The 24940-nt window shown below is 51.1% G+C and overlaps 1 protein-coding gene across 4 annotated transcripts; it reads right to left on the bottom strand.

The window, feature by feature from the left end:
* Window positions 1-1000: 1000 nt before the first annotated feature.
* On the bottom strand, window positions 1001-24397 carry Ttc38 (tetratricopeptide repeat domain 38). Of its 4 annotated transcripts, none has more exons than XR_015623935.1 (14): window positions 24288-24397; window positions 23491-23604; window positions 22269-22350; window positions 20690-20861; window positions 18036-18209; window positions 15298-15373; window positions 13332-13451; window positions 11663-11722; window positions 10360-10398; window positions 7314-7395; window positions 6140-6305; window positions 5349-5508; window positions 5055-5159; window positions 1001-3377 (listed from the first exon to the last, which is right to left on the bottom strand). XR_015623935.1 is itself a non-coding variant. In XM_087556600.1 (14 exons), exons 4-14 carry the CDS (start codon window positions 20857-20859, stop codon window positions 3284-3286), a joined length of 1215 nt encoding a protein of 404 aa, XP_087412726.1. In that variant the 5' UTR covers window positions 20860-20861; window positions 22269-22350; window positions 23491-23604; window positions 24288-24397; the 3' UTR covers window positions 1001-3283. The 4 variants fall into 4 exon arrangements, 2 of the variants coding, with proteins under 2 accessions (XP_087412726.1, NP_001123971.1); XR_015623934.1 differs by having other exon boundaries at window positions 23491-23568; XM_087556600.1 differs by having other exon boundaries at window positions 5055-5128.
* Between the last annotated feature and the right edge of the window lie 543 nt (window positions 24398-24940).

The raw sequence follows: 24940 nt of genomic DNA, 5'->3' as shown, positions 1-24940 counted from the left end.
TGCCTTTGGGTAGCAATGGACAGAAAACTGAATTCAAGGTCTGATGGTTCAAGGAAGCCCAGGAGTGGCATGGATAGCTCAAGAAGGCATCAAGTTTGGTTGTCTTCTCGGCACACCTGCCAGGTCTGGCTCACCAGTAGGCAAGCTGGCTTTGTTGGACCCAAGATTCCACCGACTGGGGATGGTGACCAGTTCTATGTAACTTGCACTGTATCTGGGATTTTAAGGGCCAAGCTCTTCTGACTCACACTCAAGGGGAGGGGCAGGACCACCGTGGTAGGCACACCTGTGGTCCAAGCCTTTATTGCAACTCTTGGCTCCACTCCTGTGCCGTCTTAAAGCGTTAAATCCCTGCATCCCTGGAACCATCCGATGGGCAGTAAAGCTCACCAACACTTCTCTTTGTATCATATCAGTTTACAGTAGATGTTCAGTAAAGCATACCCACACATTAATAATTAATAACTCACTACTATTTACTTCTCTTGGCATATATATATATATATATATATGTATGTATTTGTCGATGTGTGCATATGTACATGTATGCAAGTGCCTACAGAGGCCAGAAGAGACTGTCAGATCCCCTGAAGCTAGAGTTGCAGCCTCTATGTGGGTGCTAGGGACTGAACTCTGGTCATCTCTTCAGATACACACGCCCTTCTCTTTAAATCAGTTGCCTGCCCCCGGTAGGTTCATGCCTTCTTTCATTAAAGCCTACACATACCAACTTTTACAGACAGGTATTCAGTGGAAGCCAATGGGTGGCAGGGTGATACAAAGATAACATTTCCTGACCAGAGATCATGGCAGAAAGTGGTACAATAGCAAGGGCAGGTGCCAAGGGCTGTGGGGCAAAATTACACAATTTCTTGACTCACTGCTTCATCCAGTGAAGGGGCAACCCAAACCTGGCACTTAGGAGCTGCTCGTGTAAGACCCCAAAGTGGCCTCACCTCAGGAGTGCAACCCACAGAGCACAGATTGACAAAGTGACCGCTGCAATAGCATGAGGTTTTTTATTCCACGTACGTGGGGCTGCTCATCCACGCAGGGAGAGGCAACCCCGAACCCAAAAAGCACACAACTTTTATTCGTTACAGAGGGTAGACTTCAGCAACAGGGTTAGCTGGCCCATTCTCATTGGTGGTACACAGGACAAAGGATCTGGTCAGGTATTGGCTGGCCTGCTCAAGGCGCTGTTCTTGGCTCAGTTGGTCACTTTCCTCATCCAGCCCTACACCTGGCCTTGGTGAATCACTGGGAAAGGGCTAAGTTGTCACGTCCCTTAGAGGGGGAGTGAACTGGGTGGTCGGGCAGGGTCAGGATGACATCTTGAGGTTGTTCTTGGAATTTACCACAGGGAGGGGTAGGAGGTCTTTCTGAGAACAGTTGTTTTTCTTTGTTAATTAGCTTAGTCAGAATCTTGATCACCAAAACCTCTTTCATATCACTGGATATCATGATGTCAGATGCATCTCTCAGAAAGGTCACAAGTTTGTCATAGGCATCCTGACCACCAGATGTATTTCTCAAAACCATGTGTTTATAACTTTGTTTCTCATATCTATGAAACTATGAAACTTTATTTCTTCACTCAGAGGTGCCCATAGGAGAGGGTAGTCAAAGGGATGAATTAAAATTTTTTAAAGATTTATTTATTTTATTTATATGAGTACACTGTAGCTGTCTTCAGACACACCAGAAGAGGGCATCAGACCTCATTACAGATGGTTGTGAGCCACTATGTGGTTGCTGGGAATTGCAGTCAGGACCTCTGGGAGAGCAGTCAGTGCTCTTAACCGCTGAGCCATCTCTCCAGCCCCGAACTAAATTGTTATAATGCCCAGAACCTGTCCAGTCCTGAGCAGACTTTAGGAACTCCGAGCAGGCTGAGCAAAGCTCACTGGTTGGAGACCTCTACCCTGACCCCACCACCCCGCTCACGACTGCTCATCACTGAACCGGGAGGAACATCTTTGCCCTTGCACCTCCCCTTCTGGAGGACAGCAACAAGACTGCATCAATTTCCAGGAGGGGTATCCCTGTCACAGAAGCAAGAGATGGGTTTAAACCTGGTGGCAGCAATGCCAATTATCTGGTTATTTGCCAAGCAGAGCAGCCTCAAGCTGATGTAATGGTTTGAATAGGTTTGGCCCCCTTGGCCCACAGGGATTGACACTGTTAGAAGGTGTGTCCTTGTTGGGGGGAAGTGTGACACTGTAGGGGTGGACCTTGAGGTCCTATACTCGAGCTCCACCCAGTGCAGAAAAGACCTTCCTGCTGACTGCAAAGCAGAAGACAGTCTCCTTCTGCTGCCTTCCGTGCAAGATGTAGAACTCTCAGCTCTTCAGCACCACGCCTGCCTGGATGCTGCCATGCTCCCACCATGATGATAATGGACTGAACCTCTGGAACTGTAAGCCAGCCCCAATGAATGGTTTTCCTTTCTAAGAGTTGCCTTGGTCATGGTGTCTCTTCATAGCAATAATACCCTAACTAGGACAACTGGGGTCTCAGACCCACTCATAGGAGCAGAATCAGAGCTAGCCAAGGAAGCCACACCCCTAAAGCTTTACTCCCATGTGCAGTTTAAAGAGAAGCTCAAGTTGGCACCACCAAATCCCCCAGGGAGGCAGAAGGCATCCTTCCCCTCATCTTTGGGGATGGTGGCAGGTGCTATAGTCTGGGGCTAACAACCAAAGCCAATGAGACAGATGCCCTCCCCCAAAAAGGAAAAGCCACTGTACACTGGCACCCTAGGCAGCTCACTGGAATCCTCTCGGGAGGAAATGGGACAGCAAGACCTGTGAGACTATAAGGAAAACTAAATGAAAAGGTTCTGCTAGTTCAGTGCATGTTTGTGTGTGTATGTGTACGTGTGTGTGTGAGTGTATACTTCTAAACCTCCCAGCTGAGCTGGCCACACCTCTGCCCAGCCTGCTGGGTGTGGGGAGAGCACTTCTAGACCTCCCGGATGAACTAGCCACACCTCTTCGCTGCCTGCTGGCTTCAGCAGGAGAAAATACAAGGCACCTGCAAATAACAGCACTGCTTTGGTTCTGGAGGCTTAAAAAAGCATGTTGGCCCTGAGGGGAGTTCCGAAAAGCACTCAAAATTAACTTGTTTTCCCTGTTTCTACCAAACTACTGATTTGGGGAGTTCTGCTGGGACTAAACTTTATCCTCTGATGAACAGACCCAGCTACTTCCTATCCCAACCAGGCAGCCAATCTAATGCCAGGAGGTCAGTGCTGAGCTGCAGGCCAGGGCCCTGCTGGCCATCACGGCATAAGATGGACAGCTGTTGCCTTGCGGATCAGCCGCTCCGTCAGGGGTGAGTTGGGTTTCAAGGCGTCACGCTCCATCAGAAGGCTCCTGCGGAAACAGAGGGTGTCTGTTATAGAATCTTCTAGAAGGTTGTGGGAACATGACTGGCAGAAGCAAGATGGGTCCAGCCGCCTGGGCAGTCCTTTGGTTTTTCCATGAGAGGTAAACACTAGAGCTGAAGGCTCCAGTATGGGGCTATCACGGTGGCTTTGTCTGTCTTGGGGGAAAGAAGCCATGGCTCAAGACCTCATAGCTCAGGCTTCTGTCACGGGAACACACATCCAGCCATGGAACCCTGGGCCACACTCAAACCATCTAAAATCACGGCAGAGGTTTTACTTGTGAGAGGGATGGGCTGCACTCAGAAGCAAACACTTGGAAGGAATGCCCCACCCCTGCAGTGTCCTTCTAGGTAGCTGTGCCACCTCTCGATCCTGCACTACCTCCACTCCAGCACGGGCCATGCTGCGCCCAAGGATCTGACCTGGCTCAACCTTCAGCTCCCTCCTCTGTCCACAGAGCCCAATTCTCCTGGTTGTGACCGCCTTTTACCCACAGCAGGCTCCCAGAGGCTCAGCCTCTAGAGCAGCACATGTGCCTTTTTTCCCATATAGACCCGGAGTAACAAGAACAGGGACATGTTCCCATGGCAGTTCTGATGAGTTCAAAGTAGTTCAAATGTTCCCGGCCATTACCTGCACTGCAGAGGGAGTCTGACCCTACGCCCGGGGCACCTGCCTAGAGCAGTTCTCACGGGGCGAGGACCCAAGAGCCCTCTCCTTGGCAGAGTAGGTGATGAGCCAGGGAAAGGAAGCATAGTGGTTAGGGCTGCAGGGGTACCTTTATCAGGTATCCCGGACACCCCCAGCTTCCAGGTTGCCGCTTTCTCTCCTAAGCAGGCCCACTGGCTGAATGCCCTGGGCATTTACTCTTCCCTTTACGCCTCTATGGGATCCCCCTTTGGTCCCCCTATGGTCCTCCACACCCTCACCACCATCCTTTTCTCCTGACCACAATTATGTAACTGTCCAGATGTTTGTGTGCGAACTGTTTTTTTTTTCCCCCATGGGTTCCGAAAAGCCAGAGCCGATATTCGTCTACTCAGCACCATATCCCACACCCAGCACGGTCTGTCAGCTGAGGCCTAAAGGAGCAGACAACAAAAGGAGACGAGCTGTCCCAGGAAGAGGGCACAGCACGTGCCAAGGACTTGAGAGCAGGCGCACTGGCTCACTGTGTAGTTCAGGGTGGCTAACATGGGAGGTGAGCTGGGGTGGCAGGAAGCTAGGCAAAAGTGTAGCATTGGGAAAGCGGAGGCAGGCAGATCTCTAGATTCTAGGCCAGCCTGGTCTACAGAGTGAGCTCCAGCCAGGGCTACACAGAGAAACCCTGTGTCAACACCCCCACCACCACCAACCCTCGCAAAAGGGTCATTGGCTGTCTCCCTTTGTCAAGTTGACCCTGCTAACTAAAGAAAACCAGGGGTTGGGGATTTAGCTCAGTGGTAGCTCTGCTAGGCAAGCGCAAGGCCCTGGGTTCGGTCCCCAGCTCCAAAAAAAAGAAAAAAAAAAAAAGAAAAAAAGAAAACCAAACCCCAGCTTGCCCCTCGCTTTCTGAACCCCAAAAGCAGAAGTGTACATGCCAAGGCAGGTGTGTGCACAGGGAGGCCATGTGCGGGGGACACCCCCCCCCCATGCCTGGCTGTAGGAAGGGCAAGGCACTCACCGGGCCACATTCTTATGGACGCTGGAGGTGCAGGTGAGGGCCGCATGAATCAGCAGCTGGTTGAAGACATCTCTCTGTACCATGTCAGTTAGGCAAGTTAGGCACCTGCAACACGGACCCGGATGGGCTCCCAACCCCAAGGAGCCACTGAGACAATCACCACCCTCAACAGCACACCCTGGTGGTAGCATTTAACAAGGATACTCCTACCCCATGAGTACTGACCACCCAGGAGACACCTGTCTGCTGGACCAGGCGCTCCAGCCTCTGCTTCTCTTTATACAGCTGGCTCACCTGGGCATTGCTGCCCCCAATCTGGACGATTTGGTATCGGATTGGCAGGAGAAGTTCTATGACTCGGTCAGAGTTTCCGTTCTCAGCCTCCACAAGGGCCTGGCATAGGGGCAGCCCAACGTCTTTCGCTAACTGGTGCTGGCAGTTCTCCCCTGGGGACCTGTCACCAAGACCAAAGCTCAGTACCCACCTTCTCAAAGTCCCACCTGGGCAAGGGACCCAAAGTTAGGGCCATTCACAGCTGCCTGATGGTATTCTGCTAAGAACAGGAGGCATAGGTACCTGCCCAATGTATGGAGAGGGCAAGGCTCCCTGTCTCCAGTCTCAGTTTGCCCATCTAGAAAATGGAGTAATAGCACAGCCCTCACAGAGAGGTCAGAACTGCAGACGATGCAGGCAAAGCCTGGGTACGAACAGCCAGAATTACCACGGCCAGCAGAGAATGCGTCTGCAGCAACCTGTCCTTCCCAGACCACCCTTGTCAGCCCAGAAGGCGCCCATTTCCAATAGACAAACTGAGGCTCAGAGCAAAGAGACAACTCTATGTCCTGAGGACACCCACCGGACCACCCGAAGGCCAGACACCCATGAGAGGCATGCCTGGATGGGCACGTACCTGGGGATGCCTACCTAGAAGCATGGATAGCCTTAAAGCCGTGCTAACCAGAAGGATCCCACCCTCAGGTTTCCGCAGGAAGGCAGAGCAACCCCTAGAAGGCCTTGGCTTAGCCTTTGCTTTCGTTCACCCTCTCAGCTGGGCCCTAACATCATGGTCTCAGGGCTTCTCATACTTGCTGGCCTCCTGCAGGGTGGTCAGCAGCTCCTGCGTGGTCTGGAGGTCCTGTGCACCCAGCGAGGCCATCAGGAAGTGCGCATCATTGAACAGAAGGATGTGGTCCCGGGTATGCTTCTTGGTCATGGGTAGTACAGCCTGCCACCGCTGCCCAAGGGACACCCCTGGGGACAAGAAGAAAAGCCCAGGGCTTGGTGTGAGGCAGCAGGATGCCTTACACTTGGTTTCTCTGAACCCATATCCCTCAGAAGCCCACCCAATCTTGTCCTGTGAGAGGCCAGGAGGTGAGTGGAGCCACCAAAGTCTACGGCCTCCTGGTTTACTGGAAAAGCGGCAAACTTGTGAGATAAAAAGCAGATTTGAAAAACTGTCACAGGCTATCAAACTATTCTTAGTACCCTGATAGATCCCAAAAAACATGATTTAGATGTTCCCTGTGGTGATTGCAAGCCTGGTACCTGTGAAGAGCAGTTCAGTGGTTAAGAGTCCTGGCTGCCATTTCAGAGGTCCTGAGTTCAATTGCCAGTAACCAGTGGCTCATGACCAATTATAAGGGATCTGATGCCCTCTTCTGGCATGCAGGTGTATATGCAGAATACATTAAGAAAAAAATACATAATAAATTTTAAAAAGGAGACGAGTTATCCTTGCTTATGAGGGTGGGAGATGAGAGGCCTCTTCTGGCCTGCCAGCCACTTAGCACCCCACCTCATCCCTCACAGTGGGATTCTGGAGCTCCAGCCTTTCTCAGCATCTCTCTGTGGAGCGTCATCTGGACCTCCAGCCTGGGCAGGAAGCCAGCCCCGTCAGGGCAACTGTGAAGCCTGGGGTGTCAGGCTGAGAAACCTCTGCAATGTCAGAGTTGGGAAATTCTCACCTCCTGTGATCTAGGAAAAGAGGCATCGGCCAGTAACCAGACGCCACCTGTGCCCTGAGAGGTCTGCCAGGCAGGCTGTCAAGGTTTGGAGCCTAAGGCCATCACACCAAGGAGGGGCGGAGAACAGAACAAAGGGCGCTGGACGCCAGGTCAGTTGCCTTGGACTGGCGAGGAGGCAGTTGCATAAGCCGGTGTGTAAAGCTGCAACCAGGCTCACTCATCCCGTGGCCTCTCCCTCAGGATGAGCCATCACTCTTTCCCTTGTCATGTGGGGAGAGCGAGGAGACCCAGCTACCTTCCATCTGAAGACGGTAGAGCATGGAACAACTGTCCACCACATCCAGCATGGCGCCACTGGCCTTCAGGCTGGGGAGGATCTGGAAGACAAGGGCCATGGGAGGCTAGGCTCAGAGGGACAAGTAATGACAGGGCCATGGGAACAGCCTGAGGGAGTTGCCATCTGAGCTGTGGGTGTGGCCTGGACAGAGAAAGCTCTCAGCAAACAGAAGCATCATCACCAGCACCCTGGCTGTCAGGACTGTATCACTTCTCTGCCTTCTGGCTAAGATAAAGCACAGGATCACAGCTCCCACTGATTATGCAACTGTAGATGCCAGAATGTATAAAGGGCGTACATGTGTGCACGCACATGTGTGTGTGTATGTGTGTGTGTACATGTACATGCGCATGCATGTATACACACACACACACACACACACACACACACACACACACACGCACGCACGCACGCACACACGCCCACTCCACCCAGGGTTAGTGCTGGGCCCTGTCAACTGCTGCCCCCAGCCCTGTGTCTAAAGCTTCTCTGGCAGGAGGCTCATCTCTTGCCTGGTCATATTTCTAGCTTCATCTCTAGATCCGTCTACACCTACCCCTCAGAACACACAGTGTAGGTCATCTCCATTTCCTTTCTAAGAAGCTGGTCATGATAGAAGGACTCCTCCTCTGGGGTTCTTACCCCCACATCGTGAGCATTCTGTGCCAAGATTTTATTACGAAGACCTTGCCGAGGAGCTTTTCCTTTCAAAGGATGCCAGGGGATGAGAGAGGAACCACCACCACCACACCACCATCACCACCACCATCACCACCACCATCATCACCACCATCGTCACCACCACCACCACCATCACCACCACCATCACCACCACCATCATCACCACCACCACCACCATCACCACCACCATCACCACCACCATCATCATCACCACCACCATCATCACCACCACCACCACCACCATCACCACCATCATCACCACCATCACCACCACCACCACCACCACCACCACCATCACCACCACCATCACCACCACCACCACCACCACCACCACCACCACCACCACCACCATCACCACCATCATCACCATCACTATTTCACATGTACAAGTATTTTGACTCCATGTGTGCGTAGTGCCTACAGAGGCCAGAAGTGAGCATTTGGTCTCCTGGAGCTGGAGTTAGACAGAGCTGTGAGCTGCCATGTGGGTTCTGGGAATTGAACCTTGGTCCTCTGCAACCGCAGTTGTCGCTCTTAACCAATGGCCCATCTCTCTAGCCCCACGACTTTTCCTTTCCTTCTTTTCTCATGGAACTGGGGTTGATCCCTGGATGCCATGCATGCTAAGCAAGCGCTCTAACACTGATATCCTTTGTGCCAGCATCCTGATTAGCTAGGACCGCAGGTCTGTGCCACCGTGAATAGACTGCTTTGTACAGCATAGATTTTTATAACAATAAGAACAGGTAGGGGTCTGGAGAAATGGCTTATTGGTTAAGAGTACTGGCTGCTCTTCCAGAGGATCCCGGTTCAATTCCCAGCACTTACACGGCAGCTCACAACTGTCTGTAAGCTCCCTCTTCTGACCTGTGCAAGCACCAGCCATGCACATGGTGCACATACATACATACATACATACATACAGGCAGGCAAAATACTCATACACATAAAATACATCATTAAAAAATTAAAACACACACACACACACACACACACACACACACACACACACAAAACTGGATATAACGCTCAGCAAAGGCACTTGTGAGGTCACGCCTGTTTTGATCCCTGGAACTCACACATTAGAAGGAGAACCCGCTCCTCTCGCTTTTACATACGTGTCATGTCATATAGACACATATGAAATAAACATGACTTTTGTTGAGACGGGGTTTCATTATGTAGCTCTGGTTGTCCTAGAACTCACCCTGTAAACCAGGATGGTAGTAAAGTCACAGAGATCCTATACCTTGTCTCCACCTCCTGAGGGTGAGATCAAAGGTTGCGGCCACTATGCTTGCCTCTGGCTTTTTAAGATTTATTTATTTCTATGTGGGTTGGTGTTCTGCCTGCATGTCTGTGTGGGAGTGCCAGGTCCTCTGGAACTGGAGTTACAGACGGTGTGAGCTGCCATCTTGGTACTGGGAATTGAACCCGGGTCCTCTGGAGGGGCACCTGATGCTCTTAACCACTGAGCCATCTCTCTAGCCCCTGCCTCTGACTTTTTAAAGTTAAAAGTGAGTAAAAATCCCAAACAAAACAAAACCTCCTGGGGACAGGTGAATTACCTCACTAAGAATAATCATCTCCCTAACAATTGGAGTGGGTGGCTGTCTCTGACTCCATTCCCTGCCATTGGATCTGCTTCCCCTAGCTGGCTGCCTGGTCAAGCCTCAGTGGGAAAGGATGGATTTAGTCCTGCTTCGACTTGATATCTCAGGGTAGGGTGGTACCCAAGGGGCTTCCTCTTCTCTGAGGAGGAGAGAAGGTAACAGGTTGGGGTTGGGGGGGGGGACTTGTGAGGGTGGGACTGGGAGGAGGGGGGAGGGAGGGACTGCTGCTACTGGGATGTAAAGCGAATAAATAAATAAATTAATGAAAAAATGAATATATGTTGTATGTGGGGAGAAAACAAAGGAATACCCATCTAGGCCATGAGGTGGTGGCCCATGGTTTTAATTCTAGCACCTGGGAGGCAAAGCCAGGTCTGAGTTTGAGGCTAGCCTGGTTTATATTACAGGGTGAGTTCCAGGACAGCCAAGGCTACACAGAAAAACCCTGTCTCAGAGAAAAGAAATTGTTGTCAGAGATTCCTTAGGCACATCGGTCTCTAAACACCATGGGTGGCAGTGAGCAGAGGCTCAGTGATCCACTGAGTCAGGACATGGCTCCTGCGAGCAACCAATCCCACGAAGCCTTATCCGAGAACTGGGGGACGTTCTCCCACCGTACGCTCTGGCATGGACAGTGTCAACGGCCCGGAGGCTATGAGAGACAAAGTCAAGCTGCAGTCACGGACCGCAAATGACGCAAACACACTTACATGGCTGTCGTAGATGGTTAGTGCTGCCTCGTAGTCTCCCTGAAAAGGGGGAAATTACTGCGATTAACATCTGGAGAAGTCAAAAAGCCATGCTTGGAGATGGACCAGGAACAGCTGACCAAGGAAGGCCCCCCCCCCCCGAAGGGGTGGGCAGGGCTCAGTGGCAGCCCAGTGTGGAGAGGGGAGAAAGTGAACCAGGAGCCTCCACGGCTTTCTCTATGGGTAACAGTGCTGCGAGAAGCAACCTGACAAAGAGGAACCTGCCCGTAGCCATCACCTGTTCCCGCCCCCCTTGTCCTAGAAGAATTCCTTGTCCAATTTGAGACCCTCCCTGTAACCAAGCACTTGATTCCACCTAAGGGGGTGTAAATAATAGTGTCTTCCAACATCTCAGATGCTTGGATACTTGGTCCCCACTAGGTGGTGCTGTTTGTGCAGGCTTAGGAGGTGTGGCCTTGGAGGAAGAGCTTGAGGCCTAACCCTACTCTCAGTCCAGACTGCTTTGTGCTTGGATGAGGTGAGTGTGTTTGCTGCTTGCTCACACCCCTCCCCACTGTGACTGAGGCTCTTATGCCTCCGGAACTGTAAGGCAAATAAACACTCCTCTACAAAGTTGCCTTGGCCACAGTGCTTTATCACAGCAATAGAAAAGTAGCTAATAAGTCAGATGAGTCCTGCTTCCTAAGAGTGAAAAATGTCTCTGAGGAGTGCAGCCTGCAAAGCTCTTGGGATATGGTTGCTGTCTTGCATCAGGCACCGTCCGTGCTGTATAGTTTTATGTCAGCTTGACGTAAGCTAGAGTCATCTGAGTCATCTCAATTAAGAAAACGCCTCCCTGAGACCTGGCTGCAGATAGACCTGTAAGGCTTTTTCTTAACTAGTGATTGACAGGGGAAGGCTCAGCCCATGGTGGATGGGGCCATCCCTGGCCTGATGGTCCTGGCTTCTATAAGAAAGCGGGCTGAGCAAACCATGAGGAGCAAGCCAGTAAGCAGCACCCCTCCACAGCCTCTGCATCAGCTCCTGCCTCCAGGTTCCTGCCCTGTTTGAGTTCCTGTCTTGCAACCCTTCAGTGACTGGACTACAGTGTGGAAGTGTAAGCCAAATAAACCCTTTCCTCCCTAACTTGCTTTTGGTCATGGAATTTCAATGCAGCAACAGAAACTCTAACTAAGACACCATCTTTTGTACCAACATGGAAAGGTACTGCATGGGAGTCAGACGCATAGTGGGGGGCTAGGAACTACCTATTCTTTGGACATCTGTGCTGGGTTGAGACAATCCAAATACACAAGCATCCTACCTTTTCAATCAAGTACAGGGCCCAGTGCCAGTAATTATGGCAGGCGAGCATATCGGAGTCCTGCAGAGAGAACGAAAGAATGTCTGAGTGCCTGTGGGCTGGGTCTATAGTTCAGTTGGTGTCCTGCATGAAGCCCTGGGCTCAATCCCCAGCATCGGAAAAGCTGCATGATCCCAGCACCAGGGAGGTAGAAATAGGCTCAGGAGTTCCAAGTTGGGCTGGCGAGATGCTCACTTGGTGCAATGTTTGTTGGGTAAGCATGAAGACTTGAGTTTAGCTCCTGGTGAGCCCAGGTAAAAGCTGGATCTGATAGCGTATGCCTGCAATCGCAGGAGGGTTCTTAAGGCTTTCTGTCCAGCCAGCCCTTGCCTAACCAGGTACTAGGAAAAGACTCTGTTCAAAAGATGAGGCAGATGGCACCTGGGAGGTGACAATGGGGCTTCCATATGCACACAGACACATGTGCATTTACAGCCATATACAGGTGTATATGTGTAAACAGATAGACACACACACACACACACACATACACACACACACACACTTACTTGGAGGTCACACACACCAAGGTAGGGTAATGCTTATGTTCTGGGGGAAGAACGTGAACGAGGGAAGCCAGGCCAACTGGAGGACGAGGGTAAGATGTGCTCCCCACCCAGACATTTCTCTCTATTCACAAAACCTTTCAGTATCTGCCTAGGTAGTCCTAGGAAAAAATAGTTTTCCAGACCCTGGAGTCTGGGCATCTTTAGAACAGGCTGCGTATTCATAAACCTCTCTTGTTAGTCAGCTGCACTGAGAACCGTACTAGGAGATGCTAGGAATTGGCTTGGCTGTCAATCACAGTCCTAGCCCAGGGAACAGCTCTGAGGGATGCTGGAGGCTACCCCATCCTGCCTGGTCTGTGAGGTGCTGAGCATCTGCTACTCAGTGCAAGGTTCAGGAAGGAACTTTCTGCCCTAGCTGGTGGTGCCCTTGCATCCTGCTGTGGCACAGAAGGCAGGGCGGCAAGGATCTGTGGAAGGAGGTCAGGTCAGGTCAGGTGCCAGAGGCAAGCCCAGACAAAACAGGCACACACAGAGGAAGAAAGGTTACAGCAGCTAGTGGGCCAGGAGAAATGGCCTCCAAAGAGGGCACTGGGCAGTTAGGAGCAGGGATGAGTAAAGGTGGGAATAGGGAACAGAGACAGTGAAGCCACAAGGTCAGGTCACAGAAATGGTCAGGCTGAGCTACAGGGATCTGAACCATCCCAACCCTCACATGTCAGTCCTACACCAGTGGGCCATCACCCTATCGGCCTGCCTCTTTCCCTCACACTGTATCATCTGTTCCTTAAGGCCACTCCTTGAGTAGAGCCTTATGGGTACCTGTTGGCAGCATCAGGAACACATGCAACCCAGGGCCCTGAGGACTATTTCCGTAGTGCCCTTTCTACCCGTTCTTTTCACCTCAGGCAAGATACCTCAGGCAGACTCTCACTGTACAATCGCTTAAAAAACACTGGTAGGTGTTGGGGTGCTGTGGGGTTCCCAGAGGATGCCTGGCTGTCGGGGATGTTTCCTGGGGAGCTAAGCCATATCAGTAAATCCCACCTAGCAAGCCCTGGAGGAATTCCAGGCGTCGGACTGGGTGGTCCAGTGGATGGTCACTGCCAAGACTCAATGCATACCTTCCAGTGGCCTTCGGAATGCTGCATGAACTCCAGCCCATCTTTGATCTCTGCTCTCATTTCGTGTATGTGGGCCACAGTGTGCACTGACCACGCGTCTGTGGGCTCGATAGATAGAGCCTACACGGGGCAGGAGGTGGAAGGACAAAGGAAATAGGAATTAGCTTTGTTTCCTGCAAGAGCAAGGGTGGGGACGGGGCTCTAACTCAGAATAATTATAATCCCAACTCTGGCCCCATTTCCTAGGTGTCTTGTGGGTACCAATGTGTGCCTTGCCCACCTCAGCAGGCTACTGACGAGGGAGTCTCTGCCAGTCTCACAGAGGCAGAAAACTGAGGCTTAGGAAGGCCCAGATTTTCTTCCTGGGTCATCGACAATATGCTACCCAAGAGCCCCATACCTCAGTTTCCCATGATGGCCTTTGGGGTTGCCTTCCTTTCAGGGCTATGAGAACAGTGTAGACTGTGGTGTCCTCTGGTGGTGAATGACAAGAGGCTGCCCCTCCCACCTACCCTCAGGAGCTGGTCACACAAGTGGCTTCCTGAGTTAGAAGTTGTTCATGACAAAAATCAACTTGACCTCTGAGCTCCACAACGAGGCAGAGTTTGTGAACTGGTTTTCTTCCCCTTGTCTGTCTACTTATCCGGTCAGTTCATGTCTATTGGGCACCTACTGAGTGCTGGAACTGAAGCGGTCAACTGGGGCTCACTGCAACCCCATTGCTGGCTTATACTCAGAGCCCCACAACAAATCCCGGCTCCCTTAGGCCTGCTTTCCCTGGGGCCTAGAACTGCGAGTACCTCCATGCTGGCCTGGCGCCTACCGCAAGGGTTTCAGCATTGTGTCCCAAGCTGTCTCTGTCCTCCTGTTCCTGTCCCTCAGCTTTCACATTCCTGTCCTCTCCATGTGGGCCTTGGGGCGGAACACCCGAGGGCCAGGACAGCTGGGCGATATCATAGGGTGCACCCTGAGCATGCTGGGCACCAGCACGCCTCTAGGGAGCCCCTCTAAGAATGCTACCTTCGCACAGGGCAGTTGGGAAATAGGACTCAGCCTTGTTCTTTCTGTCTATCGGGCTGACCAGACCTGTCAACTTGACCCTGTACCCAAACCTGTCACATGACCCTGAACCCAGACCTGTCACTTGACCCTATACCCAGGCCTGTCCATCATTTGACCCTGCACCCAGGTCTGTCAGTCACTTGACTCTGCAACCAGGTCTGTCAGTCATTTTTTTTTTTTTTTGGTTCTTTTTTTCGGAGCTGGGGACCGAACCCAGGGCCTTGCGCTTCCTAGGTAAGCGCTCTACCACTGAGCTAAATCCCCAGCCCCTCTGTCAGTCATTTGACCCTGTACCCAGACCTGTCAGTCACTCTAGGTCCAGGCCCACAAGGGAGTCTTCAGAGCTCCAGGTCAGCCAGCACATCCCAGCAGAACACAGAACACAGGGCCCGAAGCATCTAGCAGGTTCCATGCTGGCTCCACCCCTCCCATTGGTAGGTACCCCAAGTGATGACTGAAATCTATGAGACAAGCTTGTGGGCAGGATAAGGAGCCTTCCACTCAGTGGGGGAAGAAGATAACAGGATCAGGCCCTGACCCAGGAAAGCTATATTTGAAACCTCCAACCACCTCAAGCCTCGCGCATGGCTAGACCCAGTGGAAAGGTGCAGTTCACAGAGGAAGATCCAAGGTTTGCACCCGTCCTGCTTAGCCCTGTGGCTCTGGAGCCAAGTGGGACTCACAGAAACACAGAGCCAATGCTCTGGTGACCCCTGAGCCTCACTGTCTCCTCCGTTCCAGGACCTTGGGAGGATTAAAGGAGTGTCAGACAGGTAGCTGCTTGCCCTAATACTAGCTCTTCCAAGAGTAGCCCCCACTCCAAGGTGGGGAGGCAGGGTTGCTTGATCCACATATGAGGGACCATCCCCAGATGTGCCTCATACCTTGAGGAGGACCCACTTACCTCTTTGGCGAGCTTCTGTGCCTGGTCATAGAAGTTGGTTTCCATCAGTCCGAAAGAATAGATCCCTTTCACATAGCTGAAAGCACAGAAAAGGCTTCAGTACCCAAGAACACAGAGAGGAGCTGGTGGAATGGAGCCCCCCAGCAGGGCCGGCTAGAGTTCTCACAGCCAGGGCTTCTATGTGACTGTGTTTGGACAGAGAGGGTTCGCAGGTAGAGCGGAGGTGTGATGCATTGGGAAGCCATCTGATCACTGTTTTCCTCTTTGTAAGAAGCCAGTGTAGAGCTGGTGTCAAGGAAAGAGGACTTGCTGGAACCCTGATTCCCCTCAGGCCATCAGGGAGCTGGACAAATCTGCACTGCACTCATGGGCCACCAGCAGGAGGCAGCCATGAGAGAATAACATGACCCCCCCCAACCTGGAGTGAAGCTGAGCTCAGCAGATTTTGATCTTTCTTGAAGACAAAGGGACAACATGCTCATTAGGAAGGTTCTCGGCCTTCTTAAGCTGCAGCCCTTTAATACAGTTCCTCATGTTGTGGTGACCCCCAATCACAAAATCATCTTCGTTGCTACTTCACAACTGTAATTTTGCTGCTGTTATGAATCATAATGTAGATATCTGTTTTCTGATGGGTCTTAGGAGACACCCTGTAAAATGGTCATTTGACCCCCAAAGGGGTCTCAACCCACAGGCTGAGAACCACTGGTCCAGACGCACCTCCCTGGGAAGCCTGGGGTCATGGGTAGCTCCTCCCAGGCTTCTGTTGCTCTCTGCACCATCCTTCGCCCGGCCTGGAAGCACCCACTGACCAGCATGCCGCTCCCCAGGATGATTCCAGAGCCCCGTTTGTCCCTCACCGTCCATTCTGTCCCATATACTCTAAGGGAATGCATACTTGCATTTCTTATCAGTCACCCAGTCACTGAGCCCCAAGGCGGTTGGTCATAGGTGATGGGGGGGTCTATCCTGTGTCCTTCTGGGGACAGAGTGGAGATAGATGTTGCTGTCTGAGACTTAGGTGTCACCTCTACTGTCCAGCATAGGGGCAAATGGCATCTTTTACTAGAGAGCAATAGCTTACAGGTGACTTTAAAAATTATTTACCAAGGGTTAACTGTAGGTCAGGTACTAGTAGATACTTTAACCACCAATTTGGATGAACCAAGGTACCGGACCCGTGGTCCAGCACCATTCTGAGGGTCACCACAAAGGTACTTGTATTGGGTGTGATTAACTTTTAAACCAGTAGACTTGTAAACAAACAACGCTCTGTTGCAAGATACTTGATCACATGGTGAACCTGAGATTATTTTACTTACTGAAGAAGAAAAACAAAACCCAATTGTTTTTAGTTGTGGCATGGTTCGGTCCTTAGCACACACCTTTAATCCCTCTGGCTGGAATACAGACATACCCATTGTCCACACACTGAATCCCAAACAACGAAGGTAAAGTTAGATTGTAGAGGAAAACAGCCATGTTTGAAAGTGATGTCTAATTGAGTGGCCGACACAGCGATGAATCAGAGAAAGATTTGACAGGATAGGATATGCTCAACTCTCATGAGGAAAGGGTTGCTACTTGAGGGAGTGGGAGGAGGTGGTTTTACTCGGAGAGTTTTACAGCAACAGGTTGAAGAAAGAACAAGCTAGACGCAGGTGAAGATCAAATGAGCCAGAGGAGACAAAGGAGCCAGAAGATTAGAACAGATTGCCGGAGTTAGTATGAGGCCAAGCAGAACAATAAAGTCAGAGTCCAAGGGGGAAGGCAGAGGCAGATTGAACCAGTCAGCTTGGAGAGGAGTTTGAGCTGGAACAGCTGAGTTGAACCTGCCAGTCAGAGTTCAGAAAGAGCTAGAAAGGGTGAGTTTATGCAGCATGAAGTCTGAGAGGCTGAAAGCATTCTTGGTGAGGTAAGGCTGTCTGGAGGTTAGAAGCTTCCAGGGCTGGGCCTAGATTAGCAGACAGAGACAGTAAGCTTTGGAACAACAATTACTACTGGAAAATAAAAAAGTTACTTTTACAAAGTTTCCCAGTAGTGTGGGTGGCTCTTGTCCAATTAGGTGACAGTCATAGAGAAAGAGTCCTGGAAAGAAAGAGACACCCCATATTCCTTCCGGTTGCCTTTAGATACAAAGAGGAAGTTGAGTGGACTTCTGAGGGAATTTCCAGCCTGTTACCTGCCCTATAGGTTCTGAATTTGCCAGATGCTACCTAAGCTACCTTTGGAGAGCACCCCTTTCCCTTGTGGCAACTGGTATATCCAGAGGTCATTGCTCTGACCATCTTGAAAAGAGAGAAGGATGTGGCCAAAGGACCTATGGCCCTATAGGGATGAGCAGGCGGCAACTAGGCCTCGTGACTCATACCTGTAATCCCAATATCCAAGAGGTGAGCTGTGAGATTGCTGTGAATTTGAGGCCATGCTGGATTACAGAATTATATACTATCTTACAAACAATGAAGCCAGCAATGGATATGAACTGTGGGTATTAAGCCTTGGAGAACATAATCTTGGGGATGCTTGTCACTGCAACAAAATAAATCCTATCTGACTGATACACAATTGGCACTGCCTTGTTCACAGGATGGGATGAAGATCAAACAAAAGAAAGGAAGCCTTTTAGATGAGCAGCACGAGTCTCATTAGGCTGGGGCCAATAGAGTTTCTATGCCTTTAGGGCAGAAGGGAGAAACTGAAGGACAAAATGATGTAGTTTTCTTAATGGCATGTACCTGCTAAGGGGGGTGTCAGGGGTCCAGAAGGGGTAAACTCGAGCCACGGAATCGCGCATCTGCTCCTGGTAGCCCAGGTAAAAGTAGGCATCGTGGGAAAACTTCAGGGCCAGCATGTCTGTCGGGTGGTCCCGGAGGATCTGTTCCCAGAGTTCACAGGCTTTGGGGAAGTTCCTGGAAGCCAAGAACACACTGAGCATGAGGTCCCCATCCACAGGGAGTGGAAAGTCACACTGTGTCACTACCTGCCTGAGCTGCTTTAGGTGATTATATCTGGGGTTGGGGAGATGGCACGCCACTGTGTAGGGTAAGCATGCTTGCTGCACAAAACCGGGGTTCAAATCCCCACCAACAGTACAATTCAGGCACGGCCACGCTCCTGTAACCCAGTGCTGGGGGCAGTGGGGAAAGGAGGACTTCCGGGTTTGCTGGCTACCAGTGTAGCCGAGAGACGGTGAGCTCGGGTTCAGTGAGGGACCCTGCCTCGACGGATGAGGGTGAAGAGTGACAGAATGGAACACTTGGCATCCTTCTCTGGCTTCTGGGCACCAGGGCACATGCGTACCTCACCAATGCAGACGTGGGTACACATGCTATAGTGCCCCTCCCCCATCGCACACAAAGATAAATAAAGTGGTAAACATAAAGTATATAATGGGTCACAAGACTAAAAAGGGGTGCAACGTGAAGGGGAGGAGATAGAGCAGGTAGCAGACTGAGTATGTGAGGCATAAAGAAAAAGGCAAAGGAAAGGAAGCAGGGCCTGGAGGGGGGCAGGGGCTTGAGTAGGAGTGGTGCTGAGGAGAACAAAGAATGATAGCACCCATTACTTTGTATACGAACAGCCATTAGTGAGAAAGGAAAGGTTTCCAATTAAGAAAGAGAAAATTGAAGCCAGGCCTGGTGGTGCATGTCCTTAATCCCAGCATCCCGGAGGCAGAGGCAGGAGGATCTCTGTGAGTTCGAGGCTGGCCTGGTCTACAAAGAGAGTTCCAGGATAACCAGGACTGTTACCCAGAGAAACCCTGTACCCCCGACACACATGCAAAAAATAATTCCATCAAGAGCTAGGGATGTAATTGGAGCCTGCACAGCATGTAGGGCTCTGGATGGAGTCTGTTCCTAGCGCTGCACAGAAAAAAAAGTTATAGACATATATGCGTACACATTTGCTCTGTTAGGTTGTACCTCCTAAGATGTAAAAAGCCAATGAGAAATTTCACCCTCTTGTTCAGCTTTAAGGGGAAAAATAAGGAAACTGGAGAGATGGGTCAGTGGTCGACCGCACTTGCTGCTTTTGCAGAGACCCCAGGTTCAATTCCTGGTGTGCATAGAACCATCTGTGACTCCAATTCCAGGAGATCTGGTGCCCTTTCCAAGTCTCCAGGGGCACCAGGTGTACAAGTGGTGCACAGACATATGTGTCAGCCAAACACTTAGGCACGTGATATAGAAACAAAGAAATCTTTTCAAGAAAGGGGAAAACAGGTTTGTCTGGTGTGGTTGTGTGCACACATGTGGAGGCCAGAGGTCAACATCAGGTGTTTCCTTTAATTGACCTCGCACTTATTAACACAGTCTCTCAATGAACCCGGATCTTATCAAATCAGCCAGACTGGTGGGGCCAGTGAGCTCCAAGGTCTGCCTGCTCCTCCTCCATGGCCTGTGGGTTTCAGTACACATCACCATGCCCGGTTTTTCGCCCGGGGGTGGGGGGTGGGGGGGTGGACATCTAAACTCAGATCCTTAAACCTGTGTGGCAGGCACCTTATCAGCTGAGCCATCTCTTCAGTCCAGAAAAGGAGGCTTAACCAACTGCTGAGGACAATTTGCTCTGACACCATGGGGCATCTGAGAACTCCACCTCGCTTGCCCATGCAGGCAGAGAGACTTCCCTGGAGGATTGTGGGAATGGAGGCAAAGAATGATCTGGATGGTAGATAGAGGTGTAGAAACCCTGTGCGTGTGTGGTGTGTGTGTGTGTGTGTGTGTGTGTGTGTGTGTGTGTGTGTGTGTGTGTATGTATGTATATATGTATATGTATATGTATATGCATATGTATACATATATATCCTAAAGACTTGTATGTTGAAGGCTAGGTATCTCAGACTGTGCTGTTGGGAGGTACAGCAACCTCCCAGAGTTTTGGCCTGGTGGTCTTAAATTAGGTCACTGGGAGCATGCCTTTGAATGATTCCTAATAGGAGCACACCTTGGGCCCTTCTTGACTTTCCAGGCTGCTATGAGATGAGTATATAACCACCAGAAAGTACTGCCTTACCATAGCCTCACAGGCCATAGTGTAGGTTCCCATAGACCTCTGAAACCATAAGCCAAAATTAACCTTTCTTCTTTATAAATGTATTGTCTCAGGTATTTTGTTACAACAACAGAGAGCTGATGAACACAGCAAGAAGCAAAAGGGTCGATTGTTTTCTTCTCACTCCTGGGTGTTGTGATTAAAAATAATAACCACGTTAATAAACCATAATAAGCTATTCTGAACCCTGGACCAGGAACCCTTGCTAAATATTTCTTCATTCAGCATTCAGTTTGGGTCAGAGCAACAGGCCTGTGAGATGCTCACTCAAGCTCTGAGGCATCGCCTTGCACAGACTTGGAGTCCCAACCCCCAGCCCAGGGAGGCCTCTCACCCCTTGGCAAACATCTCCACCGCAGACACATGCAGCCGCTCCCGGGGCGTCAGAGTCTGGGTTTGAGAAAATTCCACCATGGTCTTCACAGCCAGGTCCAGGTCTTTGTCCAGCTTCACGGAGGTTCCCGTGCCAATGAGCACAAGGCCGTTAGAGATGGCAAGGCCCATGGCTGACAGAAGATTGGAAAATAGCTGGTCACCCAGCCCAGCCCAGCCCAGCCCAGCCCAGCCCAGCCCAGTCCTGCCCTGCCTAGCCCCACATCCTATGAGGTTCGCTATCAAGACCTGTTTGCACTGTGTGCAAGGTAACGGCTGCAGCAGAACTTCTCAAGTAACTAAAGTTACTTTTTAACTGAGCTTTCTGTTGAACCCCAAGATCTGAGGTGCTTCCCTCTGCCCTCAGGAGCCTGGCAGATACTACGAACCGGTTCATCAGCTGGTATAAGCAGCCTGGGCCTCCTGGGATGGCCAGTTAATGCTGTTCGGGGGAACAGAGTCAACAATCCCTGAGGCCCAGACTCTGATGCTGTCTTGCTGTGGCCCTCACACATGATGGTGCAGTGGATGAAGGTGTGAGGTTCTCTACCCATGCTTCCCAGCCTCCTCTTGAGAAAGATGGAGTGTCCCCTAGTGTGCAGAACGAAATCACTGACATTGACCTGGCAGAAAGAACCATAATGCTAGGATAGCCCTACCCCAGCTCCGGGACCCTGCTCACAGCCTGAGTCCACTCTGACCACTAGCTGTCCCTGTGGCTGCATGGCTTGCCCTGGCTTTAGTGGGGCTACGTTGCTGCAGGTGTTAAGAACACCCCTAACCTCTGTCTCCCTTTCATAGTCTTCTCAAATTCCAGGAACTCACCCAACACATGCGCCACCCATCCAGGGTTCTGAAACGTACTCAACTGACCTCTCCCAGCCCAATACATGCAAGGCTCTCCCGTGAGCCAGCCTCTGTCCCCCATTTCCTTTCTGCTTTAGTGGCTCTGGAGGTATCATGAGTCCTGAGACCCCTGACAAAGGTTTTGGGAGCCATCTCTTGGGTTCTAGGATTCTGGGCTTTAGAGCCAGCTAGACTTAGGTATGTGTCTCACTTTCACGGAGCCTCGTTTCCTCGTCTGAGAACTAGAGGTGGCATTTTACGTCAAATCGACAACAGTTAGAAAAAAGATCCAGGATAGCAGTTCTCAACCCGTGGGTGTAGCCCCTTTGGGGGATGAATGACCCTTTCACAGGGGTCACCTAAGGCTATCAGAAAACAGGCATTTATGCTATGATTCCTAATAGGAACACGCTTAAACAGTTAGGAAGCAGCAACGGAATAATTTTAGAGCTGGAAAGCGTAACACACGAAGCTGCCTGAAAGGGTAGCGACATTAGGAAGGTTGAGAACCACGGGCCTAGAGCCTTCTCTAGAAATGGCGTCCTCACAGGGGCAGCCATAGTTCCAAATGCAAAGGTAGCTGTCATCGTTCACCACTCTGGATGGTGTCAACTCAGCCAAGTGGCAATTTGAGTGAGTCCCTAGCATCAGGGAGTGTGACAGACGCTTCTGCACCAGGGGAGAGCTTTACTCACCGAAGGTTGGATCTGCTGCCTTAAGCTTTGACAAGCAGCCCTCGATGCCACCAAGACTCTTGTCATTGGTCCACTTGACGTACTGGAAGGAGAAATGCAGAACCAATCTGTCCTTGTGACTCTGAGTATCAGTGAGGGCATGCATCTAAACTCAGATTAATTAGTTAATTAATTATTGGTCAGGGGTGCTGGAGATCAAACTCAGTCTCACACAGCTCTACTACCGAGGGTCTCCTGGACCTGAGTTATTTTTTCTTTCTAGAACACTGAACGTTTTCTGGACCCTAATTCAAAAGAGGTATAACTTCGTGGGTCTTCTAGGAAGAGGCTACACGTTTGGATGGCACTTCCTAGGCCTAGGGATGCTCACTCCTAGTAAAGAACTGTGGGAGAGCAGGCCCTTCCCAAGAGATGAAGTGTGGTGCCTCTCCTTCTTCAGCACTAAGAGGAGCCCTAGAGTCCACTTACACAATCCTTGCTTCCTTTCTCTCAGAAATAACTCCTAACCTGGGTATGGTGGCTTACACCCATAATCCCAGAGACTGAGTAAGGCCGATTGCTGTAGGTCCCAAGCCAGTCTGGGCTACAGTAGAAACCAACGGAGGAAAGACAATGGCCAGTGTTCCTTACATTTAGCGATGTGAAGGCAGGAAGATGGAGAGGCCAGCCTTTGTTTTCTATTTGTATCTTCAGATGCAGGCACACCTTGGCCCTGCCTCTGACATAGTGGGTAACGTTTAACACGTTAGTTCAGTTCTCTGAGTCTCTGTTATCCCATCTGGGTTCATCCCATCTTGGACCTTCCTTCTGAGACCCTGCCCCATCTCCTGTAAGCTCCCAAGTCTCTGAACTATAGGATAATCCACTGCTGTAGAAGTGTCTGGGGATGGGTAGAAAGCCTTGGTCCAGCTAACTCGATAAGAGCTTCAGAACACCCCGTGCCTTTATGGCAGAGCCCACAGCAAACCCTCAGCAGGCCATAGTGGGATATCTGTCGGGGGAACTATTTTCAGGCCCCCTTGGGGTATCCATTGCTGTCCACCTTTGAACTGGGAACCTTGAGGACAGGGCTGCTGGGACTAGCAGAGATGCTTCACATATTGTTGGACCTCTGTGGCAATGGGTAGCTCTTCACTGCAGTGGGATTTACAGACCACTCACCCATCAAAAGCCTTCCCTAGAGCCCTTCAAGGAGAACCATGAGTCTCTTGGGCCAGCATACCTGGGTCAAGGTGGCATCGAACAGCTTGCAGGCTTCATTGCTTGTGGTTGAGAGTGGGAGCCCAGCATCCTTCCACGCCTACACAACAGGAAAGGGACACCGGGTTTTCCTGGGCTGAGCCCCCAAACCCTTGGTTACTACTCTGCAAAATACCTTAAACACTTACCAAGTGTCAGCCAGAAGACTGACACCTAATAGCCCTTGGTAGGAGGTCAGAGTTCAAATGTGTAACTTAAAGGATGTGTGGCTTGTCACAGGCCTAGCAAGGTGTGTACTACCTGCCGACACTTGGCATCTCCTCTCCCACTGCTTGGGGGCTGGGGGTGTGTGTCCCACCAAGCTTGCAGTTGGGAAACTGCAGATTACTATAGCTGCCCTCGGTGACCCGATGACCGTCAGGGTGCACAGTGCCCGTGTCACCCTTGGGCGTGGGACATGCCCTTAAGTCCTGGCAAGCAAAAAATTGCACTTTCCAGGACTTGGAAATCAGGTGGCTGTGGCAAGTCCACTGGCTGCTCCTACCTTCAATCTTCCTAGTCTGAAAAATGAGCTCAAAGCCCGGGCCCTGGGTGGCTTCAAATGAACCGTTCCCTGGATTCAAACCCAGTTCACAAGCTTCCACTGGTGCACCTGACCGGGAACCAGAGTCCCCTCCACCCTGGGCTGCATATGTACAGCAAGCTCAGGTTAAGGTTCCCTGCCTGATTCCGGGTGACCTACAAGTTTGATCTCGACTGCTGCTCGGCGCTGAGCCAACTCCCGGACCGAGGAGAACCCAACCGAACCGGTGCGCGTACCTGGCAGTCTCTCAGTGACATGATTATAGATTTGGTCTGTAGGGTGACAGCACCGGTCAAAGCTTTTGGAGTTTCTGAGGTCCGCTGGGGAACTGGGGGTGTTATTGATTGCGGAAGGGGGCGGGGCGCAGCGAGGGCGGCCGCGCTATCCTGATCTCTCATTGGTGGCTTGGGATGCACATGCGCAGCTCAGCTCAGGGGCAGACAACTCTGAACCACAAGATCCCTGGAGGGTGTGGAAGGTGTGGGTGTAGGTGTGGGTGTGGGAGGAAGGGGAGGAGGAATGGGTGGGGGTAAAGAGTATGGGAGGGTATACCGGGTCGTATTTCCCTGGTGAGGTGCTCAAAACTAGACTGGCAGCTGCAGCCTCTGCTCACATGGGTAGAGGTGCCCAGCTTAGGTTTAAATTGCCAATATCTTCCTTGTTCATCGGATGGCGTGGGTGCTCGTGGTTTAGCCTCTCCCATTCTCCTTCACCGGGCCAAAGGGAACCCTGGGAGCCCTGGGTCAATCCCTGGAGCCTCATACACCGTAGTTAAGAGCTATGCCACTGAGTTGCATTGCCCCAGTTTTGAGTTGCTAAATCTCACTAAATTGCTCAGGTTAGTCTTAGATCAGCTTGTAGCTGAGGCAGGTCTCGAACTTTCAATCCT

This window comes from Rattus norvegicus, chromosome 7, assembly GCF_021556685.1.
Source record: "Rattus norvegicus strain SHRSP/BbbUtx chromosome 7, alternate assembly SHRSP_T2T, whole genome shotgun sequence".
Classification (NCBI taxonomy): Eukaryota; Metazoa; Chordata; class Mammalia; order Rodentia; family Muridae; genus Rattus; species Rattus norvegicus.
The sequence above is the reverse complement of the archived record's forward strand: the minus strand, read 5'-3'. Positions and strand labels throughout refer to the sequence as shown.